Source organism: Manis pentadactyla, chromosome 7, assembly GCF_030020395.1.
Source record: "Manis pentadactyla isolate mManPen7 chromosome 7, mManPen7.hap1, whole genome shotgun sequence".
Taxonomy (NCBI): Eukaryota; Metazoa; Chordata; class Mammalia; order Pholidota; family Manidae; genus Manis; species Manis pentadactyla.
Window position 1 is genome coordinate 135,237,956 of NC_080025.1, and position 26,038 is coordinate 135,263,993.

At 34.5% G+C, this 26,038-nt stretch overlaps 1 protein-coding gene across 4 annotated transcripts in view; it reads left to right on the forward strand.

The window, feature by feature from the left end:
* UBN2 (ubinuclein 2) overlaps nt 1-26,038 on the forward strand; it is a 71,066-nt gene that overhangs the window by 22,698 nt on the left and 22,330 nt on the right. For 2 of the 4 annotated variants that reach the window (XM_036905497.2, XM_036905496.2), the window contains exons 4-13: nt 1,379-1,516; nt 2,187-2,290; nt 3,985-4,474; nt 9,276-9,346; nt 14,192-14,321; nt 17,127-17,245; nt 17,764-17,877; nt 18,461-18,604; nt 19,176-19,226; nt 21,257-21,299. In XM_036905497.2, the coding sequence (XP_036761392.2) occupies nt 1,379-1,516; nt 2,187-2,290; nt 3,985-4,474; nt 9,276-9,346; nt 14,192-14,321; nt 17,127-17,245; nt 17,764-17,877; nt 18,461-18,604; nt 19,176-19,226; nt 21,257-21,299 (1,404 nt within the window). The remainder of the gene's footprint in view (nt 1-1,378; nt 1,517-2,186; nt 2,291-3,984; nt 4,475-9,275; nt 9,347-14,191; nt 14,322-17,126; nt 17,246-17,763; nt 17,878-18,460; nt 18,605-19,175; nt 19,227-21,256; nt 21,300-26,038) is intronic. The other 2 variants (XM_036905498.2, XM_036905499.2) reach the window with 2 other exon arrangements.

Genomic DNA, 26,038 nt, shown 5'->3' on the forward strand with positions numbered 1-26,038 from the left:
AGCAAGGATCTTAACCTCTCCGGATTTGGTTTTCACTTTAAAATGGGAATATTTGCCTTCCTTGCATCACAAGGGTATCAGGAAGACCAAGAGAAATAATTTACATAAAGAAGCATTGAAAGTTATAAAGTATTACACAAGTACATCTAAGCAAAAACTGTAGGTGTATTTATCACAATTATACATTTTAAAAATAATTACTGCAGAGTCTTCTCCCTTTTAATGCTTTAGCTTTCACATCACTCCTTTACTGGCATGTAGTGCTGGGCCCTTTCTGAAGGTATCCTCTGTAGATCTTTAGGGCATCCCAACTGTGCAGCAGCAAAGAAAGGGTACATTCCTTTTTCCTTCTTTTTCCTCACTTCATTTCTTTTGATTCCCTATGATTAACCTGAGCATTCTTTATCCGTTCTCCTTATAATTTAAAAAGATAACTGGTTAAAATCACAACTTTTGTACTGAGCCTTAATATTGTTATGATAACCAGTACCTCATGTATATTCCTTGCCCATGGCAAAGAAGTCTCCTTACAAATATGACTTTTCTTAAAGCTTAATTATATCATATGAAGAACCTGTAAGTAGCATTCTGGCTTCCCAGGTAGCAGGTATCTTGCTTCTATTAGATAAGTAGTTCCTTTTTTCTCCTCCATTGTGAACAATCACTTGGGTTACAGTTGACCTTCATTTAATATTTGCTTTTTGTTCATCTTCATCAGACGAGATACTGATAAACTTTAAAATCCAGGCTGAGGGGAACCTCAGCTTTAGTGATATTTTAGGTCAGACCTCCAGTCTGTTTCAGACAATTTTGAGTCTCTTGCTTCAAACAGAGTGCCTGGCTCAATATAGGCCCTCAGTGTATGCTTATTGAACTGGGCAGTTATTTTTCTGCTTCCTTTTAAAGCATGTATATGCTGTTTTTCTTTTAAATGTTCTTAAATTTTCCCTGTTTAAAAGATTTAGAGGTAAAGCAGAAGAAATAACTTTGTTATAATCTATTTATTAATAAAAGTATATACTAATATGGTAGTTAATGAAATTTATTCCTTGTCTGAATGTTTAGTCATATGTTTTAATTTCTCACCAGAATCATTTGTCATTAAGAATAGTAGCAGTGATCTTTAAATTTTTCTCAGCAGATGATATATTTATAATTTGCTTTGTTATTCCAGGAGTTACTTTCTTAATGAATATTGGGTAATCAAAGCTCATTTGTACTCTCAATAATAACATTTTCTAAATTTATTCCCTGAACATCCTCCTTGGAGTTTTGCAGTTAGGATTTAAGAAAGATGCATGTGGTGATTGAATTTCTTTGACATATTTATGGAATTAATGACAGTGGGATATATCTGAAACCTTTTTTTTAAATCTAGTATGACGAGTTAGTTCCTGCTTCTCTAACAACAAAATATGGAGGCTTTTACATTAACACTGGCACACTACAGTTTCGCCAAGCTTCAGATACTGAAGAAGAAGATATTACAGACAACCAAAAGCACAAGCCACCCAAAGTGAGTTTGTCCAGCATTGTAACAGTAACTCAAGGGCATTCAATTAATAGGGTATACTTTTGGAATTTTATTTGTGCTTTACAGCTATAAATGTAAGGGAAAAAATGCTAACCATTATTTAATGAATCTATAGTTGACTTGATTTAAAGTAAAATATAGATACAGGCAAATTAGTCCTTACATCATGGTAGAATTATATTTTCTTTTAAAATTTCTTTCTCCATATGTGGTTTAATACTTTATTTTGGGGATAGGTTAAGTTTCTAGGATAGATTAAGACTTGCTATAGAAATGACTATTAATAGCTATTATCTTTCCTAAGCTATAATTTGTAAAAAAAATTCTATAGAACATACGTATTTCAGAAATGGATAGAGGGTCCTTAAAAAAGTGCTTCTTGATGTGTGATCCAAAGACTTACTTGTACTAGAATCGTCAAAATGTTTGAGATTTGTTTGTTTAAGATGCAGACTATAAGGCCCTCCCCAGGTAACAGAATCAAAACCAGGAGTGGGAATGTTCATGGACCCTAAGAATCTACATTTTTAACAAGCAGTTCTAATGCACACTGAAATTTGAGAAAAAAACTGTCCTGGATGCTGGCTTAGTAACATCAAAGAGTAAAGCACTGATACTTAGATAAGTTATACATTCTTTTCTCATATTTCAGATTCCCAAAATGAAAGAAGATGATATTGAGATGAAGAAGCGGAAGAGGAAAGAGGAAGGGGAAAAAGAGAAGAAGCCAAGGAAAAAAGTTCCTAAACAACTGGGGTACGTGAAACTAAACGTGATAAGTCATAGCGTGACCAGCTCTCCTTTCAGGAAGATCTATTTAGCATTAATTCAGCTTAGCTGGGTTTAATTTCATACAGTATTTATATAATATCAATGACCTATTAATTTATATTTTGATAATATTATATCTATTAATAAGCAGAAGGCTTTGTTATCTTAGAGATTTCATCTTAGGGCCTTAGGGACTGTCTATCTGATTGCCTTAGAGTTATCTTAGAGACTTCATTGTGTTATAGATCTGATTTATAAACATATTAAGTATTTTACTCATTACAACATTTTACCAACAAGAACCAGTTTGAAGAGATGGCTTAAAAATTGAACAAATTGTTTTAATATTTTTGTGCTAAAACTAAGCTCAGATGCCTGGGGATTTAGGATTGTCAATACTCTACATGTAAATGATTTGTGGTTTTTTTAATATAAAATAATCCATTTTATTTAGTCATTCTTAACACTTGTGACTTCAGGTAGTAATATTGAGTCTAAAAACTAAGTCAAATTTCTTGAGAGCCTTAAGTCATAAGAATAAAATGTTTGTACATGCAGTCATAAAATTACCATTTGCCTCTGCTTCTCTATGGCTCTCTGTGCAGAATTAAGGGAGAGAATCTGTGAGAGTCTAGATTTTACCCACTCCTTACCACAGGATTGCATCTGAATTCTAGACTACCAATATCCAAAAGGTTGATTTAGGGAGATATTTATCCTCTCCTGAGTATGAGATTATAGTGACCCTTGAGTCATTAAGAAATTATTAAGAAAAAACATTATTTTGCTAACAGTTGTTTTAAGTGCTCATTATTTACAAGTAAATTTTTTTTTAGGAAAAAAACTATTCAGTAATACCTTATAAGTACTCTTATATACCAAGCACTGTTCTGGTTTTGGGGTATATAATGTAAATGAAACATGGGCCTGCATTTAAGGTACTAGTAATCTTTCAGGTTCTGTAATGCACATGGGAACATCTAAGCCCAGAATTTAGAAAAGATTTCTTAGAGAAAGTGATAAACTGAGACCACCTTTTCACGTAGTTCCTGAAAAGAGAAAGTTGTCATTGAGAATTACACATGTCTATCTGATTGCGTCACATAGCTGATCCTTGAATGGAAAGTACAAAATGATCAGAAGGTAATAGCAAATAGAGTAGGATCTAGACATAGGACATGATGGATAAGGCTCACAGACAGATACAGAGGCCTGGTATTTCTTTGGCGGTCTGTAGCACAAACCACCTGCAGTACCAGTTGGACGGTGGACGTATGTGGGCTTCTCTGGTTATAAGGCAACTCTGTTCTCAGCAAAAATGCATTTCTTTATCTGGTTACTTCTTTATTTGACTACTTAATAGATACGTTAGAGAATGTGAATGTTCCAAAAAGAGTAGTAAGTTTAACTTAGTGAACTTTAATAAACCTAAGGTACATTCAGTTTTGTTTCTTCCTGTTGACTTCATTCCTTGCATTTTCTTCACTGTCATGGCCATTTACCTGTCTGCCTTTCATAAGGGACAGTCCAGATAATGATGAAGATGCTATTGTAAAATTTAACGAGAAATTTGCTTTCCCACCTGTCAAATGACTATTTTGATCTCTGCCTGCTCATTGACATGGCGCTTTAATCTTTGAAATTGTACATGGCCTCACTGATCACTTTTTTCTTCACAGAGTTATGGCTCTAAATTCACACAAGTCTGAAAAAAAGAAGAAACGTTATAAAGATTCTCTATCTCTAGCTGCCATGATACGAAAATTTCAGAAAGAAAAAGATGCGCTAAAGAAGGAGCCTAACCCTAAAGTCCCAGCGAACTTCACACCCTCCTCTCTGAATAAACCCCCCTCCACTGCTGTGGCATTGGGAAATGATGTTTCGGACTTAAATCTGAACAATGCTGACCCAGACCTCCCCATTTTTGTTAGCACAAATGAGCATGAACTGTTTCAGGAAGCTGAAAATGCCCTAGAGATGCTAGATGATTTTGACTTTGACAGATTACTGGATGCCGCTTCTGACGGCAGCCCCCTCTCTGAGTCAGGGGGAGAGAATGGAAACACCATCCAGCCAACCTGTGCTGCTCCGATTATGCCCAGGGTGGTACCTACACTCCCAGAAGGTCTACCTGTCCTTCTTCAAAAGCGTATCGAAGACCTCCGTGCAGTAAGTAAAATAATTCTCTTGTTTCTTATTTGCTGCACCAATACAACAATAAATCCTTTTTTTAAGACAAAAATATTAACCCACATCTCATCAACTATGTAATTTTTAGTTTTCTAGATTTCCTATTAGGCATTGGCTATATGCATAGACATATACTTTTAAACTTCAGTTATAACGTGGTTACAGTTGATCACTTTATTATTTCACTTCACCTTATAAATATTTTTTTCATAGGTTTCTTAAATACAATTTTTATTGGTTTACACATTCATGTATAGAAAACAGAGGGAAGATAGGAACAAACAGTAAATTGCAGAAATGTATCTAAACTTGGTCCAAATTATTGACCTCTAGTTATTCTATAACCCATTTTACTAGCTGATCCTTTCCAGCTAATCAGCAGCTTTAGTAAGCATACCTTGTGTTCCCACTAAGACATACCTTAAGAGTTGAGCTTTTAGCATATCACAGATCCTCTCCAGATCAACTTGGGTCTTTAAAAATTTTTTTATTAAAGTATCATTGATACCCAATCTTATGATGGTTTCACATAAACAACACTGTGGATTCAGCATTCACTCATATTATCAAGTCCTCACCTCCTCTATTGTGGTCACTGTCTATCAGCGCAGTAAGATACTGTAAAGTCATTACTTGTCTTCTCTGTACTGTACTGCCTTTCCCATGACCTACCTATACTGTGAGTGCTGATTATAGTACCCCTTAATCCCCTTCTTCTTCTCTACCAATCCTCCCCAGCCCCTCTCCTTTGGTAACCACTAGTCCTTTCTTGGAGTCTGTGAGTCTGCTACTATTTTATTCCTTTAGTTTTGCTCTGTTTTTATACTCTACAACTGAGTGAAGTCATTTGGTATATGTCTTTCTCCACCTGGCTTATTTCACTGAGCATAAAACCTTCTAGCTCCATCCATGTTGTTGCAAAGGGTAGGATTTCTTTTCCTTTTATGGTTGAATAATAGTCCATTGTGTATGTATACTACATTTTTATACATTCACCTTAGTTATTGTAAATAGTGCAGTGATAAACATAGGGGTGCATATGTCTTTTCAAATCAGGGATCTTGTTTTCTTTGGTTAAATTTATAGGAGTGGAATTACTGGGTCAAATGTTATTTCTATTTTTAGTTTTTTGAGGAACCTTCATACTGCTTTCCACAGCAGTTGAGCCAATTTACATTCTCACCAACAGTGTAGGAGAGTTCCCCTTTCTCCACATCCTTGCCAGCAATTGTTGTTTCTTGTATTTTCAATGTTGGCCATCCTAACTGGTGTGAGGTTGGTATTTCATTGTAGTTTTAACTTGCATTTCCCTGATGATTAGCGATGTAGAGGATCTTTTTATGTGCCTGTTGGCCATCCGTATTTCTTGGGAGAAGTGTCTGTTCATATTCTCCACCCATTTTTTAATCAGGTTATTTGTTTTTTGAGTGTTGAGTTGTGTGAGTTCTTTATATATTTTGGATGTTAACCCCTTATCGGTTATGTCATTTATGAATATATTCTCCCATACTGTAGGATGTTTCTTTGTTTTGCTGATGGTGTCTTTTGCTGTACAGAAGCTTTTTAGTTTGATGTAGTCCTACTTGTTCATTTTATATTTTATTTCCCTTGCCTGAGGAGATGTCTTCAGGAAAAAGTTGCTCATTGTTTATATTCAAGAGATTTTTACCTATGTTTTCTTCTAAGAGTTTTGTGGTTTCATGACTTACATTCAGGTCTTTAATCCATTTTGAGTTTACTTTTGTGTATGGATTTAGACAATAATCCAGTTTCATTCTCTTACATGTAGTTGTCTAGTTTCTGAGCACCAGTTTTTGAAGAGGCTGTCTTTTCTCCAGTGTATATTCATGGCTCCTTTATCGTATATTAATTGACCACGTATGTGTGGGTAACTTGGATTCTTAATCTTCATTTGTTTAACTAGCTGCAAATCCAGATAAATGTTATCCATCACACTTTTCCATTTAATCTCAGGGAGATATTCTTTTGACTTAAAATGTGTCAAACCTAGCTTAAAATGTTTTGTTTTGTTTTTGATGATTTTACCATGTTTATCTGAACCCATGCCATATTTTAGTGTTTTTTTCCCTGATTACAAAAGTAAATTACACAGTAGAAAATGTATTTCATACTTAGGGAAATATCCCCCATAATCTGACATACGCCACCCCCAGAAGAGATGACCACTATTAAACTATTCATTTTTCTGGATTTTAATCTATGCATTTGCAAATTTTATATTATTAAAGTAATAGTAGGATTGTAATGTATGGACTTACATAACTTGCTTCTTCTAGGATTAGAGTAATTCATTTAAATCACATTTTAAAGTTAATCATCTCTATGTTGTATTTCTCTTAACTCTTTAAATTTTAAATATCTGATTAGGCAAGTATGAGATTTATCTAATTTTTTCACTAACTGGCCCTGAATCTTATTCAGCAGTTATGTTCTTTTTTTCTATTTTTTGTTCTGTAGCATTTCTTCTGAGGTTGTGACTTATTAATTAGTTCTCTTGTAATTTTACTTATTTTAATATATTTCAAAAGTCTAGGACTTAGAGGAAGTGTGTAAAAGTATCTCATTGGTAGTGTTCCTTAACTTGTAACTTGTGTTTACCAGTTTTTCCTTTTTACTTCTAGCCTGTGTTGTTTGGCCCATAAGATTCTTGATGGCTAGATCTTCATTGTGATGATTATTTGAAGGTGACCCTTTTATGCTGCCAATGCTTTTTCATCTTGAATTTCTCTTTCTCTTTATTTTTTCATGGTGTAGCTTTTCCATCACTTAACCTTCAGCCTTTTTGAGTTCCTTTATTTTGGCTCTTTCTCTTATAGACAGCAGAAAAATGAAAATTTGTCTATTTTCCTCATTTGATCTTTTTTCTTTTAACAAATGTTTTATCTTAGAGTTTTTATGATAATGTAATTGATTTTTGTCATTTTCTTTTATATTCTATATCATCGTTCCCCACTGCACCTTTTAAAAAAATTTTTCTCAACCACTCTATGAAGTATAGGTATTGTTTCCTTTTTTATGGTTAAGAAACTTAAGTGAAGCCTGGTTAAGTCCACACACTTAGTAAGTGTTGGAGACAGAATTTAAATACAAGAGCTAACTTACAAAAAGCATATGTATTGGGTGTGGTGCTGCTGTGTCCCCACTGCACAAGGCACCGTTTACCATTCAGGAGACAGTGCCCTGGCTGGGTTTAGTATACCAGTCATAGTAACAGCGACAGTTTAGATACTGTGTAGTCTAATCCACCAATAATCCTGTGAGGTGGGTCTATTTTTCCATTTAATAGATGAGGAAACTAAGGTTCAAAAGGCTAAGTGATTCACCCAAGGCCACATAATTTTTAAGTAGCTGAGCTATGATTTAAAGGCAGGACCATTGAGTTCCATAGCAGCTTTCACTGGGTCTCCTGTGGTATATGCCATTCATTCTCGTTGAGTAAACAAAACTGGTTAGTAATGAGTATGTTTCAGTCCTGCAAAACTCTATCATATCTCATATACAGAAGCTATCATCTCTCTTTCTAGTAGCCATGCCAGGGTTAATTTACCTGCTTTTTAATCCCTTAGTAGGAAATATTAAGAAGATTCATTTCACTTACCGATGTCTATGAATTCTCCATATATGTTCTTTGAAGTAGGAGGTGGTGTTTTTTCTTCAGGAGATGGGAATTCATTTTTGGCTCATTCCTGTCTGATAAGGAGTTTCTTTTTTTTTGGTCTTTTCTCACTTCATAACATTCTTCCACTGTTCAACTTCTTGACTTCTTTGGATTCTCTTTTCTGAAGTTCTGGCTTTCTTCCTGCATTTCCTACATGTACCCTGTCTTCATCGTTTCTGAGTGCTGCGCACACCTTGGAGGTTTTCCTCCTCTATTTACAGCAAGTAAAATTGTCAAATAACTTGGTAGATTCTCTCAGCATATGTCTTGCTCAAATTATTGGATCAGGCCTCTCAGTGTTTTATATCTCATGAATCTCAAGATAAACTACTATTTTTTGTGATTTCCCTAGGAAATTTTGCTTATGGTAGAGTGTCTTAGTTTGTATACTCTTTGTTTTTGGTCATCTGGTTAAGATGGCAACCATAATAATATAATTGTTATCCTTAGCTCATTGAATTAATTTTTACTTATCTCATGGTAATAAACTTGGCTAATTTTTTCATTGCTAGTGATTAGTAGAATCCAGACGCAGACTGGCTGCAGTGTGGCAGTGTTACACAGTTTAAATAAGAAAGCTTCTGGTCTGGTCCTGAATCCATCAGTTATTAGTATGTGATTTTGGGGCATATCACATAACCTTTGTAAGATTTAGGTTCCCTGTTTATAAAATGCGTGCTATAGTACAAATACCATTGACTGTTTTCAGGATTAAATATGGTAATGAGTATAAAATACAGAATATCAGACACATTGTCACAATAATGTCTGAAGAAGGTAAGGCATCTGCTTTCTGGTATCTTTGAAATCACATCTAGAATTGCTAAACAAGACACCCAAACCAGTAAAGAATCTTGTATGTATAATTTTGTGAATTTAGGAAGATTGAGAAAAATTAAATATGGATGTAAGGGAAAGAATGGTATGTATGCTAAATTTGCTTCAGCACTCTTTAATTGTCTACTCATGCCCGGTGCTAAACTGGTTATATATAGAGAATACAAAGTGAAGTAAATCATAGCCCCACCCTCAAGGAGTTTATTCTTATATGGAAACAGTGTATTTATTGAGAGTTAACTTGACAATCCTACATTTCTCTAGGCTGCCAAACTTTTTGATGAAGAAGGAAGGAAAAAATTTTTTACACAGGATATGAATAATATTCTTCTGGAGTAAGTAACTTTCTTCTTTGATTAAAGAACCTTAAAAATTATTTAAGCCTTAAGAATTCATGTAAAAATATAGTAGATGACCACTGTACAAGTTGAATATTATCCTAGATTTAAATGTATTTTGTCACCTTATATGAAAATATCTTTCTGGGACAACTCTGCATATTTATATTAAATTTGGTTATCATTTTCCTTCTACTTTTATTGAGATTTGGGAAAAATAATTCCATTGGTATCTAGTGAGGTTAATTATAATTTATATCAACATTTATAGCCAAATGGAATGTATGGTAATTTAATGAAGAAATCATATTGTGGGAAGAATGGAGGCAGTGTGGAGAGGACAAGTTAGATTGGAAAGGAGAATGTGATGGCTGATACATAGAGTATATTTAAGTTAGTGGTAATTTTTACTCTAAGAATTTAATACTAATGAAGCTGCAGTTACCATATAATTAAAAAAATGTATAATTGACTGCAAGCAGAACTGGGCAAAAGAGTGGTCCTGGGAAAAGCAGCAAATTTTACTCTTGGATGAAAATAATGTATACCTTCTCTGTGGTTCTGTGGCATCATATATAAACAAACAAAGCAATGTTTCCAATACCACAATTCCTGTCTTTTAAATATATAATGGAGATAGTTTCTTTTGAGATAATGTAGGATGGAGTGGTTTGTGGGTTTTGATAGCTATTTTAATTAATTGCAATCTCCTATTCTGGAGTATTTAAAAAGTCTTTTTGGTCTCCATGGACTCATAAAACACATAACTTAGCATTCCACTAGTATGGTGACAGAGGAATTCCATTATTTTAGCTGGGGATTTTCAGATTGATTCTGTCTGCCTAGAAGCAAGGCAAATGCTTCCTGTGACAGCTCCTTCTACCTGGCTCCCATTTAAACCCCAATAAACAGCATACCCATTACTCATCAGAGCTGTACCCAGATTCCATAATCAAGGATCTGACAGGTTCTCTCTCTTTCCACTCGAGAGCCCTAAATGTACTGGATTGGGTCCTTTTCCTGTGACTGAGGCGATTCTTTTTTATTTTACATTTCTGTAAGAGGGAACAGTTATTTCTCTCTTGGTAAAATCAAAAAACAATCCTTGGGACATCTCAAATTAGCAGAATATCAGCATTCCCTGAACAGGCTTCTCTGTTAATTCCTCCCATGTCTATCTTAAAATGACTCCTCTAGTTTTTTGGAGTCTATCTGCTTTATTTCACAGAGAACATGCCTATAGTTCTACAAGCCCTGGTGTTCAAAGTTGAACTTTTCCCTTTTTAGTCACTTTATTATGCCCCTGGTCTCTTTTTCCACTTCCATCATCAAACATCCCTTATTTCTCTGGATTGAGTTAACCCACCCATCCCAGCCCCTCCCCCATGGTAACCACCAGCCACCTCTCAGTGCCTGTGAGTCTACTGCTCTTTTGTTCATTTCGTTTTGTTTAGTCTTCATATTCCCCAAAAAGTGAAATCACATGTTATTTGTCTTTCTTCACTTGACCTGTTTCACTTAGCATAATACTCTCTAGGTCCATCCGTGTTGTGGATTTCTTTCTTTTTTGTGGCTGCATAATGTTCCATTATATATATGTACCACATCTTCTTTATCCATTCACCTATTGCTGGACATTTAGGTTGCTTTCAGAAAGAACTTGATTCTGTGCCATGGCTTTTTATCTCTTCAGGGGTTACTTTTCAGTTGGAAAAATCGCAAACAATTTGAACCACATCTCTAACCTTTTCCACACCAACCCTTCTTTAGGTAACATTAGAACCAGCTCATCTGAATAAAGTTACTTGTTCAGAGACAAGAGATGAACACCTCTTTTGTTTATTATCAATTAACAGATCAACAGACTTTTGAATTCTTGCTTTAAGAGCTGTTTTGGATTGTGAGTTTGGATTATTGCTCCCTAAGTCTTTCTTCAAGTGGTAATTTTTGGTGGTTATGTTATTTGGACAGTATTAATAGGATATGTGAATACTTGAGGAAAAAATCTGGGAAATTCAGCAGATCCCAGAATTCATTTGCCTTAATTACTGTGAGCTTTTCTTTCATTAGTTGTTTTAAACTGACTGAATAAGAAATATATTCTGTTTTTTAAAAAGAGGGAGTTGATGGGGGAGAAAGACACATCATATGTCAACTTTGGGAAAATGACTTTGTTTCTAGAATCCTGAGTGAAGATACCATAGTAGGTAGCACTAAAGATTGCAGAGCAGAAGATTCTTATTTACAAAGGTGGCCATTGCATCAGTTATGGATTCCTGTGTTGCATTTCTTTGAAGCTTCTGTAGAAGCAGATGACAGCCTTGTGTAACTAGGGATATAAAAATGGGTTTCCAACTTATTTATTCACAAAACCCAGTATTTCTTCTCTAATGCATTAACAGCAGGTAGTCTTAGTATATTTTGATCCCTATAGAGCCTGTGGTGATCTGCTCATGATTTATATTCAGAGATTTGAGACCCATTAGTAGTGACTTTCATGCATGGATATCTGCTTTGGGGATAGATTTCACTTAAGGAAGGAAAAAGAGCCTGGTGGAGAGAAGGGGACAGGGCTCAAGAAAGTTCACCACTTTAGGAGAACATTTATTAATCTGTGAAAAAAATATGAAAATATTTGAAATTCAGACTTCCATTGCCATGTGTTTTTAGTTGTCCCCAGATACTTTTTTAGATCTTCAGAAGGTTAGAATTCTTAGGGAAAAAAATAATAAAGTAGATATGTGAAGGTTGTATACTTAAAATATATTCCTCTCAGATAGAAATTTGTATATATTTGTGATAGACCAGTGCAGTCTAGATGTTACTGTTAGATGCTTCTTTAGGGGGCAAATAGAGTAAAAATAGAGCAGATAGAGCAGAAATACCCCACGAGCTCTTGAAAAAGTGGGACTCTCAAGTATAGTGATTACAGAGTGGGAGGGGGAGAGTATGATTTCTCTTTGAGGAAATGAACTTTTGGTTAATAATGGAGCTCCTGTGCTTTACCCAAATAAATGTAGACTTTGTCCCTGTTATAAACATATTTATTTACCCCTAGGGTTAATATGTTTCTCTAATTTTTATGTAATATAATTGGTTCTTCATGTTACTGAGTTACCCTGTCTTCAAAAACCACTGATTTTTAAAATTAGATCACTGAGTTGATCTTTTCTTACTTGGAATCTCTTACTACTTGGAGTTTCTATTTTATTTTCAGCCTCAACCAACTTTTATAATGAGGCAAGCCTAAAAAGCTTCCTACCCAGAGTCTAGACTTTTCTTTTTTTTCTTTTTTTCTTTTTTTGGTATCATTAATATACAGTCACATGGGCAACATTGTGGTTACTAGATTTCCCCCATTATCAAGTCCCTACCACATACCCCATTACAATTACTGTCCATCAGCATAGTAAGATGCTATAGAGTCACTACTTGTCTTCTCCGTGCTATACAGAGTCTAGACTTTTAATAAAACTCAGACCACATAGAATTATTTAACTAAATGTTTATGCACAGAGGAGCTCATGATTTCAGTAATTGTTTCCTTTATGAACCTCTTCATTTGACCTTTTGATTTTTACAGGTCTTAATCTTCTTTCCATTTTTTTAAATTAAGGTATCATTGATATACATTCCTAGGAAGGTTTCACAAGAAAAACAATTTTGTTACTACATTCACCCATATTATTGAGTCCCCCCTCACACACACCACATTGCAGTCACTGTCCATCAGTGTAATAAGATGCCACAGAGTCACTACTTGTCCTCTCTGTGCTACACTGTTTACTTCTTTCCATTTTTTATTGTAACTGACTTTGGTAATACCAAGAATTCTCTATTGCCAATACTGAGGAGTCTAGTTTTCCACATTTCATTGTTTGAGATTTCAGTATATCTCATAAGTAGTGGACACAATTGGTATGTCAGGGTTTTGTTTCTCCCTCAAAGGCTTGAATCTTCGCATGCATCTGACGTTTGTGAGAGGTATTTATTCAGTCTGTCTGTACTTTCCTCTATGATGAAGTGATGATTTGGACATAGTTTGTTGCCAAGAGCTCTAGTTTGGTCTTGATCTTTAAATTAACACCTGTTCCCATCTTTCTACAGTACCAGCTGCCAGATATAATATCTTCCATCTTGGAATAAAACTTAAATCTTTATTAATAGGCTTGTCCTGCTGAGAACATGGTGGCTCTTACACACTCTTTAATTAAAAAAAAAAAAATCTATTAGGCTAAATGACATTGTTTTAACAACTTTTATGCTCTCTAAAAACCTAATTTTTGAGTGGAAACAGGGATTAGGATTAACAGAGTGAGAATAAATTGAGCATACTAGTTAATATCTAGTTTGTGCAATGCAGACATAATTAAGAGAATGATGGATAAAACTAATGTAGGCAGAAAGGCTTTACCTCTTCTGAATCTATGATTTTTTCAAACTTCTCTAAAGAAAAAAGTAACTCACTGAGACTATGTGACTATCTAGTATAGCAGTTGCAAGGTTGGGGTCGGGGGTAGTATGATAGCCCTTTAAGGAAGTGATCTTTTGGTTAATAATTGAGTTCCTATGCTTTACCCAGAAATGTAGACTTTGCCCCATCATCAAAAAATTAAATTTTCTGTTTTTGATTATATAAATTTCACTCTTAGTCTAGACTCATTGAAATTTTCTATAGCATTATTATTTATTGGTGGGTCTTTTTTTTTTTTTTCACCTTAAAAATACTGGCTGGGAGATCGTGGAAAGATAAAATGAGAAAAGAATCACTGCTTTTGCCTCCTTGCTTGTGTGTTGCTACCTAAAAGAAATTCTGTACTATTTATTTGTTGTTTTGGGTAGCATTGAGTTACAGCTACAGGAACTAGTCCCTGTCATTCGTAGTGGTGTCTACTCCCATCTTGAAGCTTTTGTGCCATGCAATAAGGAAACACTGGTAAAACGCCTAAAGAAGTTACATCTCAACGTCCAGGTAAGAGAAGGAACAATCATACCTGCATCTGAGGTTTTATAACCTATAAAGAGACTGGTTTCTGTTTAGGGCTTTTGCATGATAATTGCTTTATAGTCATCTTATATGTATTTAGTAACTATAGGAGGTTATTAAGGGCATGTTGGATCTTCTGGGGAGAAGAATTACTTTTCAACAATGCATAGGTTTAAAGGATGTTTTCTAAGGCATAGATTCTTGGACTGTTAAATTAACCTCCATTCCATAGCTAACACAACTTTGCCCTCAACAAATAATCTGACATATTTATAACTCAATTTGCTTATTCTTAAAATGGATTTGTATAGATATGCTCACACTTACGTTGTGAAGACCAGTAGAAAGAATCATAGTGTTGCATTTAAACTTAGATTGCTTAGTGGAATCATCGATGTTTTGCTAGATTCTCCTTGACAACAACCCCACTAAGCAATTGTCCATGTTTGAATGCTTCCAGTGGTCAGAATGTTATTTCATTACAGTATCAGAGAGTTCTTCCATGCACTGAACAAAATCTCTGTGCTTTCTACCCTCACTAGTCCTAATTCTACCTTTGAGTCCATTCACAAATCTAGTCATTTGTCTACTTCATGGCTTTCATAGTTTTGAAAGCACTTAATAACCCCTTTCTCACTTCATATAAAATGTTTTTCAGTACCTTCACTGTCCTGATTATTCTTCCTTTAATGATTTGTTTGACTATATATTTTTGAAATATTTATAACTTGAGAGTAATAAAAAATAATTTGAATGTGGTTTAAGACCCAAAAAAGCCCTCCCTTTTTTTTTTTCTATGAATAAAGGTATTTCATTGAATTAAGGACAAGAATGCAGCCAGGAAGAGATGGGAACTGATAATTTACATTAATTGTTTCTATCTCCTTACCTGTGTCTCATCTTTATCCTTTTATGCACATCTGCAATAAGATTACTTTATTCCCAAATTTTTATATTATAGAAAAGCCACACACACAGACTGACTCAGGTCTCATCCCAATCCAAATTCTTGGGACAGAAAAAAACCCTGATTGTGCTGTCTTGGGTCAACCTCAACTTTCCCGGGGAGTGGGGTGGGAGGGCATTACACAGCACAACATGGCTCTCCAAGGCCCACCATGGTGCAAATGGGGGAATGTGTGGTGCCCCGAATCACTTGTAGCAGGTGTGATCTGACAGGCATAGAATTCTTTATTATAGGTTCTATACTTCACCTAATAAAATACACCTTTGAAATGAGAAACTATAGTTCTTAATTCAAAGCAGGTTAATAATACATGAGATTTGTTTGAGATCTCAGATTTTGTGCCTATGCCTGGCCCCTTCAGATATTGACAGTTGGAGCTTACAGCCTATTAAGTACAAATAACAGAAACAGGTACCAATAAAAAAAGAACTAGACGTAGGAAAACAACTTTTTGCACATTGTAAAATATTTTCTAAGCATTTCAGATAGAATGTTTGAAGTTATTAATATCCCTGTTGGCCATGGAAGAAAAAAGATGCTTATTTACTCTTGGTTTTCTTCGTACAGTTTTATCACATACATTTGTATCCCTAAACATTATGTTGTTTGGATTTGCATGTTTTTGAACTTCATATAAATGGAGTCATACTGTTTTCTTTTGCAGCTCGCATTTTTTAATACTCAACATATGTATACCTCAGATTTATGTGTGACATTAACATGTGATAGAACCTCCCACATTTATGCTGGTGTACAGTATTCCATTTTATGACTGTTCCAGTTAATTTATTCATTTTACTGTTGGTGGCTATTTGGGTTGTTTCTAGGCTGATAGTCTGAGCTATATAATTCTTAAAAAGTGATTCTCCAGGAACCATGATACCAGATGTTCAGTTTTTTAAAATGGGATTTTATAGCAGACCTCTCATGTGCATGAAATAGGTAATTAGTAATAATATTTGTGTTCTGTTTTTATTAATAAAATATGTTTTTAAGGGAATACAATATTTTAATTTGTAACATGACATGACAATTGCATTCCTGAAACTCTTCTCCTTACTCAAAATCATATTTTAAAGACAGCTGTTTCAGTGAAGAAAAGCAAAGCCTTATATTTCTGTACCTATGACAAAAATAAAGGTATGTTTTAAATAGATATTTTTTATGGCTTGCAAGATGAAAATAACAAATTGATTGATTAAAGCTGTCAGGTACAAACCTACTTGCTTTTCTTTTTGCCCTAAACCCACATAAATAAGATTCTCCCAGTTCCCTCTCTCACTTTGGCCTTGATCTTGCATTTTTTATTGCGTTAAGTCACAATTACTAACAATAAAGGAGAGAACAGGATGCCAACATCCTGTTGGTAGTCACCCAAACCAAATTGTGTGTTCCAGTATCTTAAAGCAGTGTCTCCTCTTGTGGCACTGGGTCCCCATAATAATGGGGATTAACTAAGAGGAGTCTGTACAATGCAGATTTTGTTCTTTATTTAATCATTTATATACATTGAAGGATCCATATAATGGCCAAACATGGGGCATTTTTAGGACTACAAGGGAGCGTCGTTAATAATTATGCTGGGGCAACAGGCCAAAACTAGAACTCTTCTTGGCTACTAGGGAAGTGTGGTCTTCCTAATTTTATGTCCAGTGTGCATTATAAAAAGACTGGGTTGATGAAAAAGTGTCTGTATTTAAATATGTTAACATTGCAAATCCGTAATCAATATCTAAAACATAAATTTCATCTTTTGAGGATCTGCCTGCCAAATAAGTTTTTTAAATATGTTTGAAAAACCTTTCAGTATATTTTTTTCCCAGGATGATCGTTTAAGAGAACCTCTGCAAAAACTGAAACTGGCTGTTAGCAATGTCATGCCTGAACAGCTATTTAAATACCAGGAGGACTGCCAAGCTCGTAGTCAAGCAAAGTGTGCCAAGTATGTACCTCTTCTGTTTGGACTGGCTTTTGCATATGAGAAATACTTTTGGCTGTTAGAGAGTGATCATAAATGGACTTCACCAAGTTGAAATCCACATATACCACTGAGATGGTATAACTGAATATTTTCTAAATGACATGTCACATCCCACTCAGTTGCTTTCGTGTCAAAAGCAAAAGGTCTGTTGATTTAGTGTATGGGTGTGATCACAGCAAGAGCTGGCACTGGTCAGACATTTCACATGTTGACCAACCTGACTGGCTGAAGTTGGACACAAATACTTTCTGAACTAAAAAATGCATGTTCATGCCTTTATATTACACTTTAAAAACCGTATTTACCAAACCATTTTATTATGTACTTCAAATTCAAAGTACTATGTGGAAAGGTAGATTCCCTGTGTATGCTGTCTTTTTAGTTAACATTCAGTTAAGCAATTCAACAAGTTTCTGTGGAGCATATTACAGGCAGTGTTGGGTTAAAACTTTGCTTCATAAAATGTTTTTCATTTTTAGGTTGCAAACAGATGAAGATCGAGAGAAAAATGGGTCTGAGGAAGATGATGATGAAAAACCAGGGAAACGTGTCATAGGACCAAGAAAGAAATTCCACTGGGATGACACCATTAGGTATGATTTAACCAAAGCCTTCACTTCTAACGAAATAGTGAGGTAGAAGTAAGGTGGTTTCACATAAAAACAATCTGTGGTAAATGAAAGGCGAGATTGGAAACAACTAAAGATTAGTATGTAGGAAAAATTTATTCAAGTGGAGATGGATTTGGTCCTAATATCCTTAGAGTGTTATCACTTTTATTTTCATAGAATACTATTTATAAGCTGATCTTCTAATTATTGAGTAAGTCAGACTGGTTCAGAAAGTGAAATACTCAGTGTACTTGTGTAATCAGGTAACTTTTTTACCAGTATTTCTGTACACGAGGTAGAGGGTTTGGTTATAGGACTACCCCTTTCAGTCTTTGTGCCTGGGTTATGGGTATCAAAGGAAATTGTTTCATATTGGTGATTTGGCTATAGTGCAATGAATGATGTATGTTAGAAATTATCTTTGTGTCATCTTCTGAATTCTTCAGGTAATATTCTTTATTATTGCTGTCAGACTTAATGTGCTTTTTAAAAATCTGTTTGAAGCTAATTTTCTGCAGTTTTACAGTCAGATTTACATACAAATATATTTTTTAAATCTATTTAGAACTTTGTTATGTAACCTTGTTGAGATCAAATTGGGATGCTATGAGTTAGAGCCAAATAAAAGCCAGTCTGCTGAGGATTATCTTAAATCCTTTATGGAGACAGAGGTGAAACCATTGTGGCCTAAGGGCTGGATGCAGGCAAGGTAAGAAATATGATATCCTAGATTTTATTTTACTTTCTTATTATTGCTGTTATTGAAGATGCATATATGTATAAATATATGTATATACACACACATATATGACATTTATTTTGCTGAAAACTGAATGTGTCATTTCACATTCTATACAATCATCTCAGATGCTCTCTTTTATAAATTTCAAGCACTTAAAAGACAAAGCAGTCTGTGGACATACAGATATTGAGATTCACATAAAGGTGGTTTTGTTTTACTGACCACTTTTTCTTTTTTGTATCTGAAGTTGCAAGTAGAGAAAACTGGAGGAGGGAAGATGGTTATAACTTCAGGAGGGGCACTGCATATGGAAGGAAGATATGGAACTGAGTACAGGAAATTCAGAGTGCAGGCAAAGAGCCACAGCCCTAGGATCTGTCGAAAATAGTCTATGTAGAGTGGTATCTCAAAAACTAAGAGTAGCCTAATTTAAAGTTCAAAAGAGTTGAGAACATTAAAATTAATAAACTTGTCATATTAAAGTGATTATTTTTTTATCTGCTATAAAAAAAAGATTGTGTCCTTTTAATTTTTTCAGAATGCTTTTTAAGGAAAGCCGGAGTGTACATAATCATCTTACTGCTGCTCCGTGAGTAAATGTAGACTCTAGATTTCTTCATTTATTTTTATTCACGTTATGTGCTTTGGTAAACAGAAGTATCATGTAATGCAAGGTGAAATGGACTTAAATGTACATTCAGACAATCTCCATTTTACCACCACCTTTTGAAAACATCATTTTCGCTGTTAACTACAAAGACCTCACAACACATTTATCTATTAAGTAGTTCTCAGGCTAGTCTCTAAAACCTGCATCCAAAGTGTAGCAGATACTGGCCTGAGATCTGGTAGAAAGGAGCCATGTAAACATGGAAGGTTCTGGCAGTATCCTTTGTTTCTGGGCCTCTGGCCTTCAGTTCCTTTGTCCTTCAGTTCTTTGTCCTTTTTCTTCCCTTCTTAATTACCATCTTTACACAGGTAACCTAAAGCCTTGTGCTTTCCAAGATAATTCCATATACGTACCTACCTTCCTTGCAAAGTGTTTAGTCCATAAAATTAACCTACTCTTCATGTCCTTCTTCTGTTCAAAACAAAGTTATTTCCTTAGTGATGTGGTTACAAAAGAAAGGTCTCTTAGCCTCCTGACAGGCAGTAGAAAAAAGGCAAGTTTTTTCTGTGTTTACATTTTTGGGTGAATGACTGGTTAACTTGACAAGAGATATATTTTTACCTACAACTAGGGCTATTTCTCTCTAGCCCAGATGTAGTATTAAGGGTTAATAAAATACAAAATTAGCTGGTCAAATGAGAATTTACTATGCACTCTAATTCAGTATTCTGCGAAGAGGTGTGGTTAACATTACAAAACTCCCCTTCTCCTTGTATGTATGTATAGTTAAAATAGGTGGAATTTTTTAGGAAGGACACCTTGTTAGTAAACTATCAAAAGATGTATTGAGTTGGTTATGGTTTTCAGTTTTCTTGCTATTCTTGTTTACTGGATATAAATTTTGGTTGCATACATTGTAAGTTTACTTTGTTGCAGATGGTTTAGTTATCCAGAAGTAGGGGGATACATATATACACATACATTTGTGTGAATCTACTTCCAGCCTTTCATTTCCCTATAGTTCTAAAATCACGTATATATTACAGTTAGATATAAGTAATTCATTCCTTTAATTCTAAAGCAGTTGTTAATATAGACCCTCCCTTAGTCTTTTGTTTTGTTTATTAGTAGCTTCACTATTATGGCTGACTTCGGGTTTTCCTTTGTTTTGTAGCAAAAGTAGGTATCTGGGCCTGGAGGTCTTTTGCCCCAAGTGGTCATTATCAAAAAAAACTTTGAAAATTACGGTTGCCTTACTGAAGTTGTTGACTGGCAGTTTTAGTCAAGAGACTTGTTATTTAATTGATGACTCCTTTTAACTTAGTGAAGTAGAAATACTCAGACAGTGTGACATATTTTAGCTCATGAACCTCTATTCAACAGGCATTTGAGTGCTTTCTCCTGCTATGGAACCCATATTTTTTTAATCTTCAAACTTTTTCACACTGGTTCTCAAAAGAACATTTTCACTCAAGGTTCCACAGTACTTTTTCTTGCATTTTTTCTTTCATTTTGACATTTTTTATTTGTATTTTCATATTTAAAATAATTTCTTTAAAGACTTGAGAATATTTTGGTTTTTAACTGTATTATTTACAACTTCTTGGCATGGTTTAATTTGAATTTGAAGTTCCCTCGAGTTCTGTTTTCCTATAAGTAATTAAAATTCTTATAAAATTATAAAGTAATTAAAATTCTTGAAGTGAGTCTCCTTAGGCAGCTTTGTTAGACTATTTTGAGTTATTTTATTTTGAGTATTTAAGTTTAATTAAAAAAAAACTTTACATTTCATATATTAGTTGTTTGACCTTCTAGTTCATCAGATTTATGGGAAATGGTGCTGTATAGTCACATATAAACTGAGCACTTACATATAGTTCCTCCCTTCAAAGAGCATTGTAAATAGCAGATGAAATGATTTGCCCATGTAATTAAGGATTATATGTTAATAATTTTCTAATGCATGACTGAACTGCTACTGAAGTGGCCTTTTTAATCTTTTGTCTTAGGGCAAAGAAAAAGGTGATACCTGCACCTAAACCCAAAGTGAAGGTGAGTATTGAACCAAATCTTTAATTAGTCATAACTGGTGAATGTTGAAACACGGTCAAGATATGATGCAAAAGATAATATGGTACTTAGCACAGATCAGTATGTACCATACTTCTCAGGTGGGTGTTTTCAAACTTTGAAAATCCTAAAACCATTGTATTTGGAAAATGGATGACTGTGTAGCAGTGGGAAATTTGCATATATTAATTGAATTATAAAACTTAATACTACATGGAAAGATTAGGTAAAATATAAAAGATATCCTTTAAAAGTGTTTGCTGAGATTGCAAATATATAAGAGAAATCTACAAAGCCCCAAACAAAGAAGAAACTGCCAGAGTGTTAATCTGTCACTAAATTTTGGTTTCTTTTCGGAGCATTTGCTGATTTCTATCACCTTACAGTTTAAGATTTCCTTTCAGTGCATAACTGGTTGAGTCTTCTAGAGCACCATATAGGTTGAGAATTCAAATGAAACTCTGCTTAACCTGGGACCCTCAAAGGATAGCATCTTTAGTAAAAGAAAGGACTAAATCCATTCACCAGCAGAAAGATTGAGAAAAGTGTGTGTATTGGCCTGGGTTCTAGATTTGGGGAAGAGTCACCCCTGAGAATTTTCGCTGGTTTAGTAGGAGTTTAATTTACACTATTTGTGTGATCTGCAAAAAACTTAAGCTAAGAAAATAACTTGAAGTTATGAGATTAGTACAATATTATATGTCACCAATACAATTTTAAAAGGATGGAGAGGGAACCTATAGATTAATAGAATTAAGATAATTATTAGATTAATACTCTTATTAATTAGAAATATTATTAGATTATTACTATAAACTCATTTGATTAGTATTAAACTATAAAATCATTTGATTAGTATTAAACCAGTTGGCAAATCAAATTCTCTCTGGAATAATGTACCCGCATCCCAGACCTCACAGGCTTATCACATGTGCCATGTCAAACATGAGTTTACAATTTGAGCGAGTACATGAGGAAGTAAAGTAAGTTACTGTGAGTGAGAGTCAGTGGAAACAACCAGCTACCAATTTAATTTAAGAATTAAACAACTGATCTAATTTAAGAATTAAATCCTTGAGGGCAAGTGATGGTTGGATTTATTAGGTTTAAAACAAAGTAACTTACATTTTCTAAAAAGTTCATTTTGCTATCACTAATCTATAATTACATGAGTAACATTAAGTTTACTAGACTTCTCCCATCATCAAGTCCCCCCCACATACACCATTATAGTCACTGTCCATCAGTGTAGTAAGATGCTATAGAGTCACTACTTGTCTTCTCTGTGTTGTACTGCCCTGTGCCCCCACCACCACATTATGTCTGCTAATTCCCTTTGGTAACTGTTAGTCCGTTCTTGGGTTCTGAGAGTCTGCTGCTGTTTTGTTCCTTCAGTTTTTCTCTTTGTTCTTATACTCCACAGATGAGTGAAATAATTTGATACTTGTCTTTTTCTGCCTGGCTTATTTCACTGAGCATAATACCCTCTAGCTCCATCCATGTTGTTGCAAATGGTAGGATTTGTTTTCTTCTTATGGCTGAATAAATATTCCATTGTGTATATGTACCACATCTTCTTTATCCATTCATCTACTGATGGACATTTACATTGCTTCCATGTCTTGGCTATTGTAAATAGTGCTGTGATAAACATAGGGGTGCATATGTCTTTTTGAAACTGTGTGCCTATATTCTTAGGGTACATTCCTGGAAGTGGAATTCCTGAGTCAAATGGTATTTCTATTTTTAGTTTTTTGAAGAACCTCCATACTGCTTTCCACAATGCTTGAACTAATTTACATTCCCACCAGCAGTGTAGGAGGGTTCCCCTTTCTCACATCCTCGCCAACATTTGTTGTTGTTTGTCTTTTGGATGGTGGCCATCCTCACCAGTGTGTGGTGATATCTCATTGTGGTTTTAATTTGCATTTCTCTTATGACTAGCAATGTGGAGCATCTTTTCATGTGTCTGTTGACCATCTGAATTTCTTCTTTGGAGAAGTGTCTGTTCAGATCCTCTGCCCATTTTTTAATTGGATTATTTGCTTTTTGTTTGTTGAGGCATGTGAGCTCTTCATATATTTGGAAGTCAACCCTTTATCGGATCTGTCATTTATAAATATATTCTCCCATACTGTAGGATGCCTTTTTGTTCCATTGATGGTGTCCTTTGCTGTACAGAAGCTTTTCAGCTTGATATAGTCCCACTTGTTCATTTTTGCTTTTGTTTTCCTTGCCCAGGGAGATATGTTCATGAAGAAGTTGCTCATGTTTATGTCCAAGAGATTTTTGCCTATGTTTTTTTCTAAGAGTTTTATGGTTTCATGACTTACATTCAGGTCTTTTATCCATTTTGAATTTACTTCTGTGTATGGGGTTAGACAATAATCCAGTTTCATTCTCTTACATGTAGCTGCCCAGTTTTGCCAACACCAGCTGTTGAAGAGGCTGTCATTTCCCCATTGTGTATCCATGGCTCATTTATCATATATTAATTGACCATATATGTTTAGGTTAATATCTGGACTCTCTATTCTGTTCCACTGGTCTATGGGTCTGTTCTTTTGCCCGTACCAAATTATCTTGATTACTGTGACTTTGTAGTAGAGCTTGAAGTTGGGAAGTGAGATCCCCACTGCTTTATTCTTCCTTCTCAGGATTGCTTTGGCTATTCGGGGTCTTTTGTCGTTCCATATGAATTTTAGAACTATTTGTTCCAGTTTGCTGAAGAATGCTGTTGGTATTTTGATAGGGATTGCATTGAATCTGTAGATTGCTTTAGGCAGGATGGCTGTTTTGACAATATTAATTCTTCCTAGCCAAGAGCATGGGATGAGTTTCCATTTGTTAGTATCCTCTTTAATTTCTCTTAAGAGTGTCTTGTAGTTTTTAGGGTATAGGTCTTTCACTTCCTTGGTTAGGTTTATTCATAGGTATTTTATTCTTTTGGATGCAATTGTGAATGGAGTTGTTTTCCTGATCTCTCTTTCTACTAGTTCATTGTTAGTGTACAGGAATGCAACAGATTTCTGTGTGTTAATTTTTTATCCTGCAATTTTGCTGAATTCAGATATTAGTTCTAGTACTTTTGGAGTGGAGTCTCTAGGGTTTTTTATGTACAATATCATGTCATCTGCAGACAGGGACAGTTTGACTTCATTACCAATCTGGATTCCTTGTATCTCTTTGTTTCGTCTGATTGCCATGGCTAGGACCTCCAGTACTATGCAAAGTAACTTAAATTTTAAAAATATTTTAAAAAGTAGAAAAGGGGATAAAAAATATCCATCAAAATAGACAATGTGGAGTTGAAAAAGAACCAAGTATACTCTAAAAGTAAAAACTATAATCATTTGAAGTTAAAATTGTAATGAAAACCCACACACTCTTTAGGTTTTAGACTTACCCTGTAGCTTGGAAAAGATCAGTTTATTTGCTTTTGAGGTTATGACCAGGTCAGCATTTGTTACTCTGTGCCCTTCTTAACTTGAATGTTAAATGAGGCTCCTTGAATACAGAGTAAATAGTGCTCCTTTTCTTAGTAAAACCCACTTTGTCTTCTAACCCAAATAATACTGAGCCAATATTTCATTAAATCTGTTGAGTTGCTGCTTTGTTTTGCCACTTACTTTACTTTTAAACTCCTAATACTTCCCATAAGGGGTTGTTAAATTTTGATAAATCTATTCAAACATAATGAGTTTATCAGAATTCTAATAATGAATGTGTTAGGATGGCATAGGGGATTTACATATTTTTTTGTGATTAAATTACTTTTTCCTTTTCTTGGAAAAACTCTATTTGCTGATTTGTTTTTTGTTTTTTGTGTTTTTTTCCTACCTTATTGTCCCTCAAATACCTATTTAATTCTAAAGGCAATATAAGGAAATACATGTAAAGGTAATAAAAGGAAATGTAGAAAATGCAAACAATACAAAAAATGAGAATTGTAGAAGTATCTAGAAATACTGCTCACCCAGAAAATCTGCCCCCTTCTGGGTCTCTGTCCCTACTTCCCCTCCTTCCATCCATCCATCCACCTGTTCCGTTTAACCATACTTAATTAATATTTTAGGCAAATGGGATAACCTGCTTTTTTGATTCGAATGTATATGTATATTCTGCATAATTTTCTCTGCCACTGTAAATATATAGTACTCTTTTGAGTAGATTTAATGCTTTTTTTAATAAAGAAAAAATATTAATATACTGGTAACATTACCAATTTACTCTGATTCACTCACCACCCTCAGTTTCTTTACTTGCTTTAATAATTTTCATTAATTGCATGATTGGCTAGCATGTCAGAGGAAACTCATCTGCATTACCATTCATGTTAGCAGACACTTTTGACCTTAATGCAGTACACTACAGACTTCTGAGGGGCAGTGAACTTTACAGTTGGGGCTTTCAAAATAGAAGGTTAGAAAAATTGCTAAGGAGGTTAGAGTATCACAGCATTGTTACTAGTTCATTTACTGCAACTCCTTAGAAGGTGATAGGAGCCTTCCTTTTCCAACTATGGCTAAGGTAAGTGCTGTGGTTGTGTAAATGAATATGTAATATGAGACTTTGGGTTTGTTCTTAGGAAATGACTTGAAGGAACTTCGAGATGATTTTTATGTAATAGTTTTATTTTTTAATCTTATAAATGAAATGAGTCAAACAATTTACATTTCTTATTTAAGAGAAAGTTACTTTTTAGTTCTCCTCTTTTAATA